General features: G+C 38.7%; 1 protein-coding gene across 1 annotated transcript in view; it reads right to left on the bottom strand.

The window, feature by feature from the left end:
- LOC138006321 (major vault protein-like) overlaps positions 1-10,000 on the bottom strand; it is a 32,417-nt gene that overhangs the window by 8,855 nt on the left and 13,562 nt on the right. The window contains exons 9-21 of the mRNA XM_068852577.1: positions 9,491-9,557; positions 9,031-9,172; positions 6,858-6,959; positions 6,427-6,517; positions 5,666-5,726; positions 5,462-5,556; positions 4,932-5,016; positions 4,559-4,615; positions 3,842-3,892; positions 2,697-2,742; positions 1,845-1,924; positions 1,609-1,668; positions 1,131-1,209 (exon numbers count right to left, since the gene is read on the bottom strand). Of these exons, the coding sequence (XP_068708678.1) occupies positions 1,131-1,209; positions 1,609-1,668; positions 1,845-1,924; positions 2,697-2,742; positions 3,842-3,892; positions 4,559-4,615; positions 4,932-5,016; positions 5,462-5,556; positions 5,666-5,726; positions 6,427-6,517; positions 6,858-6,959; positions 9,031-9,172; positions 9,491-9,557 (1,016 nt within the window). The remainder of the gene's footprint in view (positions 1-1,130; positions 1,210-1,608; positions 1,669-1,844; positions 1,925-2,696; positions 2,743-3,841; positions 3,893-4,558; positions 4,616-4,931; positions 5,017-5,461; positions 5,557-5,665; positions 5,727-6,426; positions 6,518-6,857; positions 6,960-9,030; positions 9,173-9,490; positions 9,558-10,000) is intronic.

The raw sequence follows: 10,000 nt of genomic DNA, 5'->3' as shown, positions 1-10,000 counted from the left end.
TGATGGTAATTAGTTCTATTTTACATAAGAATGAAAACTAATTTTCATGACAAAACCTTCGCACTGAGCCTCGCTTTGAAGAATAGACAGACATGAACTCGGAAATGGCCTAATGGGAGTAATGTTACTTACCCTCAGCCTACACTACACCACCCCACCCCCACCTTTTTTCGCTGGATGGAGAGTCAGACATGAACTCGGAAATGGCCTAGGGGAGAGTTACCCAAAACGTGGCTACGCTCGACGATGACACAAACAAGATTTAGCAATCTGACAATACTTAATACCCACAAACAGAGAACAGACAAACTTTGTCTTATAGATGTTACCAATGAGTTTGCAGCTCTCAATGAAAATCGAAAAAGCAACTTTGGCACCTTCAAAGAATCGGACTTAAAAATGTCCGGGTGACACTCCTCCGTTGCGTCTGTTGGGTTTAGCTTAGAAGTTAGTCTATTCATTTAAATTTGGTCAAACGTGAAGACCAGTTTGTTACTCGTTGTTTTATAAGAATTAAAAATTAACTTCACTTATGGCAGTTTTAGATCCATTTCTAGCCATTTCAGAAGACTTTAATTTCAAATTTTCCCGGGGGTGCATGCCCCCGGAGCCCCCTAGTTGGCTCACGCTAACGCGTTCTCATTAGCCCCCCCCCCCCCCCTCCCCCGCCGCCCCACTTTAAAATCCGTTCCTGGGGCCCTGCAGGACGGGCGACTACACTATAAAACCACGGCCCTGTGTTTCAAAAGATTAGAGAATGCCTTAGGGTCTTTGGGTCGGGTCGCACCAGGCTACAAAAACATATCACTGGCAAAAAATCGGCCTGCCTGGAGGAAAGCCACCGACTCCTTTGAAGTTAAGGGGACTTACTACGTTTCCACTCGCTAAACGATTGACCTTTTTTCTGCAAAACAGAATAAAAAATCGACAGGGGCGACCGGCCCTATTATCCATCTGAATCTGGCTCCTGGAAAAAGAGATATGGCCCGGATAAGAGTTTTTCTTCTGTAAGGAAGCCGCGACACGCTAATGCAGCTATGCGTCGAAAACCAACGCACTGCGAACAACTCACTTTCAAATTCAGTTACAATAAGTTAATCTTATGGGAAGTGAAGGTTGATTGTTCCTACCAACAGTCTTGCACGCGTTTCCAATGTAATCTGGCACAGAAAAGATGGCTTGCTCTGATTCATCGTTTCCTCTTTCAACCTAAGACCACCAACAATCAAATAAGGGTTGCATGAAATTTACATCACATCCCTCACTTTCCCTGAAGCCGAATTTCAACACCCCTATTTTGTTCTTTCGCCCCTTTGTTCACATTCGTGACACAGATAACCCAATGACAGTCTACAGACACTAGTAACCCAAATTAAGTTTACTAATGGTCTCGATATGGCTTCTGAGAATAGTGTCACCGATTCTAATTGGACGATGAACTAATTGACGTCCATGATAAAACGGGAATTGATCAACAATAAACATATTATCAATACTTGAAAATATTAGTTCTTACTACGTTGAAAGATAAAGACAGAACAGACTAACCTTTGGTATACAGAGTGAAAACTAAAACCGTAAAAGTACGTGAAAGTGAAGTTGTGTTACCTCAAAGAGGTTATTCATTGCAATCATTATCTTCAGTCGTGCGTGATCTGACGTTTCCACCTGTAACGAGATTAAATCACCCATATCAAATGATGAACTTTGCTTTTTCGCGCATATATCATCATGGGGATCGACAAAACATCCTCCGCCCCCGAATATTCCTTCCTGAGGGTGATTAATTGCGGCTACAAGACGACAAGGGTAAAGATTACTTGACGGTTGCCTAATGTTCCCACCTCTATTATATCTGTGATAAAATCCGGACCAAGCATCAGACATATCGTTTTCAAAGCATTTGGCTTTTTTGGTTTACCAGCTACAGTAAATAAAAAAGAGAGAAAAAAATTAGAGAAGTCACGAGTTTTGACCGGCGGCAAAGTCTGATGAGCTGTTTTGGCGCTAACAATACAACTAAAACCAACATTAAGGCGGATGCGATTGAGTGAGCGACGCCGGCTAAAACTAGTCCCAAAAGAAAGACGTTTTCAGTCCCATTCTAGAATTAATGTTTTTAATGACCTTGTGAGACGTAATCCTGTTCTTTTTGGGCCTGGCCAAACGGGAAATGTTTAGCGACCACACAACATCAAACGTTGTTTGGTGACCAAACATTTTCCCATTTGGCCACCTTGCTTGGTGCTGTTTGATCGGGTTCGATAAAATTTGAAGGCCATCAAACATTCGATCAAACAACTTAAGTTTGTTCTCGAGAAGTTTTGTTCATTTGGCCAGCCGTATCAAACATGTTTGGCGCGTGCATGCGTACCACGCTTGCTCAGCAGCTTGTATCCATGTGTTTTTTACGTATTTATGACCCATAGTTCATTGCTTGTGGAGTTTGATACATGTTTTAACCGTGTGGCCACTCAATTCAACATCAGTATGTTTGGTCAACAAACAACGTTGTTTAAACGCCAAACATTTCCCGTTTGTCCAGGCCCTTATGGGATGTTCAATTTCACTCTCAGGCAAACTGAATCATCTCCAGGCTCCAAGGACACTTCAGGCAAAGGAGCAAGAAAAACGCTTGACAGTCTGAGAAAAAAGAAGAAAAAAGTTTCTTTCTTTATCCAAGCAAATGCACTCACCACTCAAACTAAGAACATTAAAATCCTCATGTGGTCCCAGCACAACCTGAAAAGAATAATCACGCGGGTACTTAAACTTATTCGTCATCCAATTTTAATTTGAAAGTTGTCCCTTAAGAACCATAATCGATAGAAACAGGGATTCATGAGCAGTTTTTGGTGCGAGCCTCGGGAACTTTATCGGTCTGATCTCTGTAATATCAAAAAATCGAAGCAATTATGGAGAGAAATTAAGGCATCTTTCATAAGGAAATGAAAGCAACGCTAACGTAAAGAAAACTTCACATAAAAACTAAGTTTGAGCTATTGGACATTCTTCGTGATTGCTGTCTCGTTCAACTGTAACAACAACCCCAACGTTTATTTGTATAGATATATATATGAGAAAAACTACAAAGGCCTTGCTATTCTAGGAGAGCCACTTTGCTCAGGACTACAAATAATAGGCTCAGTAAAGGAGAATTCGAGAAGAGTAGGGGATGAAGTTCCCGGTGTTGTGGCTGTCCTCTGTGATTATATGGGTGGGTGGGTATAGCAGGTCCACATCAGCTGAATAGCTGCCAAAACTTCAAACTGCTCAAACAAACAAACAAACAAACGAAGGAAAACACACAATCAAAGAAACGGGTGCGATGTATAAGTTTTTCAATTTGATTCCATTTTTGAAGAAAGAGAGTGAAAGATTTGCCGTCATATGCTGATGTTCTTGACACTGAAACCTTGAATTTGGTCATTTAACCTTGTGTTTTTGGGTTCAGCGAGGCCAAGGGATCACGGTACCAAAATGTAAAACGCTTATTTAGAGCCCTTGAAATTTAACCTATTATTGTTTTGTGTCATTCCCATACTAGTTGTAGCAGTCGTTACGTAAATTGCTTATTGGAACCATCTTCAGAGGAAATCACCGAGTTTGCCTTAAAACACTACGACTGCACAATCTTACCATCTCTATTGTCCCCAAAGAATGATCTTTCAAAGAAACCACAAGCTATTCAGTGGGGCACGTCTTTTCCTGCTTAAGTACAGATGAACATCTTTGACAAATTGATTGAAGTCTGAAACACTTCGGTTCTTCAATTTTCTGAATAGTGTTACACTACTTTGCAACGATTGCCTAAACTATGGAAAGTTTTTCACTAACTTACAAGATCCGGCCCAAATATCACCCGGGCTCCCTTCCGCAAATAGTCATACACCTAACAAGAAAAACTATAAACATGTTGACTCCTAGCATTTTAAAGTGGTACTGAGGTGATTTTACAATTGTTGTAAAGAGCGCATGCCCACGTCACTTTCCCAAACAACTCCTGCTAAAAAACATGACGTTTGATCACGTGACTGAATGGGATCGCGCGAAGCGAGCGAGCAGAACATAATCAGAATTTAAAATAAAATCTCTTTGAAAATTTACGCTACATTAATCACCGTTTTAATGATACACTGCATTTTTTCAAGTACTTAGCACATTCTTCTGATATAATCCAGAACCCAGAACACCATTTTGTTAACGATCATTTCCAAAAGCGCTTTGAATAGCTCGTCCATTGGACTTGAAAAAGAATGTATCTACACTGTAAACTTGGAAAAATGCATTTGTAATTTGCACTCTTGCTACAAATTTGCACCCGTGTTACATGAGAACTGCACTCTTTTTTAGCCAATCAGACCTGAGCAATTTTTTCATATATATGACTACAGCGATTAACTAAAGCCGCCTTTATTTCAATGAGACACTTCCAGTGCGTAGAAGAACCACACAGAGAGTGAAATAAACTAAAAAATGCCCTCTTGTCAAAATATTCTCAAACGACGAAAAGGAATGGTGTTGGAATACTATAATATGAAGAATTAAGATGTGTTACCTGCACAGCAGTGTTACCGGGACAGCGGTAAACAATTACTCGTGTCTTGTCACGACCCTTTGTTGGAAAAAAAAATTATTCTCTACTTCCTCAAATCCCATAATACATCTCTCTTGCCCTCCAAAAATTTGCATAGGCATTGTCTTCGATTTTTCTTGGAACATCTTCATGTCCCCGGAGAAATTGCAAACAATGATTATGCAAAATCTTGGGCGGTAACAAGATGTATTATGGGCTTTGAGAAAGTAGATAATTTCAGAGGAAATATATCGACTTGTTAGCACCTACTTAGGAGTTTACTCACCCCAAAGCAAATGAAAAGAGCTTAGGAACAAACTAAAGAAATACATTGCACAAGTGTTGCATTTCAAACCTCATTGGTGCTGATTGTAGGATCAATAGAGGATTCAAAGTATGCCATTTTACGTATGTCAGCACTTCCAATACCCCCTCCACTCCTACAACAAACAGATTTAGAAATATATTATGCACTTTAGAATCATTGGGAAAATGCAATTGCTTATTAAAACATGACCAAGACTAGTCTTGTAAGGAGTGTAAAGGCTCAAAGAGCAACGCTGCTGTATTGAGCTGTCAAAAATTATTAAGGGTGACTGTCTAGAAGTGTTGCTAAGCAATGTTAATGAGCAAGCAGAAAATAGAAATTGGAAAGGAGGGGGCAGGGGTTGGCCTGGGTAGTTTGGAAGTGAATGCCAGTTGGAGAGGCATGCCTTCTCCCTTTCTCCTTGTGCAGCCACACCCAGCCCTGTGTGCACGACATCACATCTCTTGCAAATTCTGATCCCAAGCTCAGTTTGCACAGGTAGATTTTTCACAAAGAAATACCAGAAATAGACCACAGGATATTAAAAGGAGGAAGGGAAAGAGAACCAAATTTCTCACTTAAGAATGTTTTCCACATCTTCGCTAAGTTCCTTCTCCCACAATTCCTCGTATGCATTGAATAAATATGACTGTGGGCCCATCACAGCTCGCACCTTCAGGAAAAATGGCAAAAAGATAAAAGTAATTAACAAGATTATATGTGATAAAAATGATACCAGAACAAGATATCGAAAATGAAGGTCAGGACAGATAAATACTTACTGCACCACTCTGGATATCCCGGACATAAACTCCCTCGTTTTCACTAAGTGGGATGGCTTTCCTTAAAGATTAAATAGCAGTTAACGTTACCAGCTAAAAGGAAGGACAATGAATTGCGTGAAGCTTCGGCATTTACCACATAACCTTTGAGGCCAGAGTTGATTGGCTGGAGGAGATGACTAATGATGAACAGCAGCTGCCAGCAATGCTCACACATGCTAAATTATGATGTTGCCATAAAATTGAATGGTGTGAAACATATTGAGATATGTATCTGGCCAAATGCAATACAAACATAAACTGATTATTAGCAATTAAGCTAACTAGCTACAACCTAACCAAACAAGGCTGTGTTTTACCACGTTATAAAAAGCCCCTGCAGACTAGGTGGCCCCGGACTTCCACGTGAGAGATCAAGGGTTCAAATCCCAGCCAGCTAAACACTCAGGATCCTTAAATAACCTACATGTTGGAGAGTTTTCTGCCTCTGCAATTACATCTGCAAATGGTTAGACTTACAAGTCCACTTGGATAGGGATTATTGACCATAAGCCCGATCTCAGAACCCTTGCTCATAAAATATTTACATGGAAAAGTACACGTGTAAAGGTCAAGTGATAGAGCTTTGCTTTGTTGTGCAACTTTCACCACGTGAGTGTTGAAACCCAACCTAAGGTTAAGGTGCTGCATTGACTAGAAAAATGAAGCCTGTCATGCAACTACAGAGGTAAAGCAGAATGAACCATAAACAGCACTTAAACCTTCTTGAGTTCACAGTGACCTCTATAGAGGGAATATATTCTGTAGGACCAATGATCATCCAGCGATCTCCAGGAGAGCGATGACACTTTTCTGTATATAAAAAAAAATTACTTTGAGACAGTTCACCCAAGTCATCACTGAAAGCCTACAGGTTCTATTTTTGTTAAAATGAAACATGCTGATTTAAGTTTCAGAGAAGTCTATGGCATTCTTCCTACCTATGAAATTGGATATGATAGCTGTGTTCTAGAGTGACCCAATTAGGGCTGCTATAGAAGTAGGAATGAGTAGACTAGTGCCAAAGGACAGAGCTCAAACCCAGAAAGTTTGAAACCAGCAACCCTTGCTCTTGATGCAGAAAAGCATTAATGTTTGTGAAATAATAGTAAAAAGTAATAAAATTTAACAAAATGAAGCCTTGTTCACCCACTTTTTAAAGAGTTGTCATCAAAATGATCAACAGCTGACAAAACTAAAGCTTCATCTTTTTCCAAGATGTACGACTTCAAAATACCACCTTCCAAGTCCTCTCCTGACAATCAAAAAATAAATAAATAGGTAAAATAAATAGAAATAACAACCTAATCCTTGACATACACTGCAGTAAAGTCTTCTGCAGTATATCAACCAATACAGAGATACTGTACAGTCTTTGTCAACAGAACGTCCTCAATAGGAAAATTCAATGAGCTAGGCCTGGTAGAAAACTGCAGGTATAGCATTGATTCTTGTGACCGATGACCCTAGCTTCATGTCTAATGTGTGTGCCAAACTAGAGAAGAGTCCTTCCCTTTCTCCCCTTTTATAATAATAATAATAATAATAATAATAATAATAATAATAATAATAATAATAATAATAATAATAATAATAATAATAGAAGTTCAAAATAGTACTAGAAATGAAAATATTTCATGCTTAAATTCACGCTGACAATGAGTACTGTAAAAATATTGTACCAAGCAACAGAGGCATCACCTAATATAATGAATTTAACCTGTTCATGAATTACAACTGGTAATTTGAGAATGAAGAGAATTTTAAGGGAAATCTAGTGAACAGTACTGTGGATATATAATTATACTTTAAGAAGAACCTGGAAAGTGTACACTACTATACAACTGATTATATACTAAACTGCACACAAACAAGTCACTGCGATGACAGGCCATTATCCACATTTTTCGTTTATGCCTCTCGATTTCTCTAACTTTGGCCAGAATATGCAAAAAATCTTGCTCGGATAACCATTCGCGTTTCTTACCTGCGATTTTGCGCATCGGGAATCGTTTTTATATATGTGCAACAGAAACATGCCGGTTCGTCGTGAACATTCTGCAACTCGCAATAAAAGGTGGAAATGACTAGTGTTTCTGAGGCAGCTGATAAACCACACTAAAATCACTTTCATTCTGTTTTATTACCGACCTTAAAGCACATATATATATATAATACACAAAGGTAAATTCGTAAATAACAATGCGAGGAATGCATTTCGTTTTTGTCCGGCCAAGGAACGAAGATGGAAAAAAACCTGACTCAACCCTGTCAATCCTGTCGCAATACGAGTGTAAATTAACTATCGCGTCCCACACCAAATGCTAACCATCGAAGTAAATAGTGTCTGAATTGCATCATCTCCAAGTTCAACTTAAAAAGAAACATTTCATATCCGCCTGCCATGCAATCTCAATATGTGTTATATGTCCAATCTGCTTGAATGTCCGAACGTTCGAGGTTTGTTTACACAAGCGCTCAGAAGGTCAAATTAGAGCCACCATTGATAGTGAAAATGTTTTTACAAGCAGACTTTCAGTTGCTGATTTGAACAGTGTTAATTATATAAATGATCATTTTGCTAGTTTGTGACAAGGATTTTATTGAATGTTACTATTTAGATTTGCCATGTTTGAAGCTTCTGTAAACACTTTCTCGCTTTGCACGCATGAATTGAGAGGTCAATTAAAATGACTTTGAATAGTTTTCTTCTGCAAATGTTGAGATCGAATGTTGTTGAGATCACTTTGTGTGTACAATGTATATACTAAAACAATAATTGTTATTGTTGTCAATCTCGGTGAATAGTGGCAGAATATTGACCTTGCCGCTTTGTGGCTCGGTAAATAAACAATAATTATTATTGTTTAAACACAAAAGAATTAACGTTTGTATTTGTAACATTCCAATGGGATTTATTTACCTTGTTTTTCTAAATTCTCTTCAGAGCTACTTCTCCTTGTCTTTCTCCCTCCCGTTTTCATTTCCCCCTCGTTTCACCAGCTTTTTGACTGTTTAACTATCTGCTCATCTAGCCTCCACTTTACTTTACTTTTCTTGTTCTTTTCTCCTCTTCTTTAATCACATAACAGCTATGGCCTCAGCACCCCTTAAATTCTCCAATCCACTCACAGTTAAGTACTTCTCAACTTCACTGCCTTTCTAAGCACAATATTGGAGAAAGTACTGCTCATCTTACCCAATAAAATTGATAACGTTCTCTTTGACAGTGCAAGGAAAACATTTCTCAGGCTGTCCCAATCTATGGGGCTGTCTTACTCTTCAACAGAAGATTGTTTCCAAATCTCTCTAACAAAGGCACCTACCTGGATGCAGGAAAAAGCTTGTAACACCTTTACGCAGTTCCCTCTTGCCCAGCTGGTTACGTCCCTTGCTGTCAATGGGATCAGTAATGATGCAGTACTCTTGACGAGACACCACTGTACGGGACACCTCAGCCACAACTTCCTGGAGGTTGATCCAGATACACATTTTGAACACATGTTAATTTAACATGAAAAAGTAGGGCTGTAAAAATGTGTGTTTTCTGAGGATGAATTTCTGGACTTCATATTGTGAATTATGGCTCTTAATTCTTGTCCTTTCCCTTGATATTTGGCATTTCCACATTACATCAATTTCATTTTAAATTATTTTACTCTTAGTACCCTCAATTAGTGCTAAATTAGTAAGTTCATTTTCATTATTGCAATAATATAATATTATTACCATTGAAGTGTGTACAACATGAAATATGGAATGTTAAGATCTTAAACAATTCTTCACCTCTGACACCTCTGGGATATATAACTCAGTATCTTCTGAAGTAACAAGCCATTCATCCCCTGCATTTCTACAACAATGAAAATCCTTGTTTAATGGAAGGATTGGGATAAAACATGTTGACACTGAATTGTGGAAAGCTTAGAAGCAGGATGCCAAAAGGGAGTCAATAATGATACAGGAACATTTTGGCCATCATCTACAAGATATTAATAATGGTCCTTTGTCTTTTAAGTCAGGAAGTCACTTGGTAGGGTTTTGACCCATCTCTCACTGGGCTATAGACGTCTTTCATAAGCCTCGCTGCGATGAGGAAATTTCAAAACAATTTTTGCTTCAAAATGACAGCAGTAGGTCTAATTACCATAAAGACAAAAGAATGTAAAGGTGGTCGCCATTTACAAAAGCGGTCTATATTCGCAATCAATAAACAAAAACCTTCTCTTAAACAACTGCCAACAACAATGAATAACACATCACAAAGCCTTCTTTTTTTTTTTTGTCTGCACTTAC

Source organism: Montipora foliosa, chromosome 6 (assembly GCF_036669935.1).
Source record: "Montipora foliosa isolate CH-2021 chromosome 6, ASM3666993v2, whole genome shotgun sequence".
NCBI lineage: Eukaryota > Metazoa > Cnidaria > Anthozoa > Scleractinia > Acroporidae > Montipora > Montipora foliosa.
Note: the sequence above shows the minus strand (reverse complement) of the source record. Positions and strands in the feature narration are given on the sequence as shown.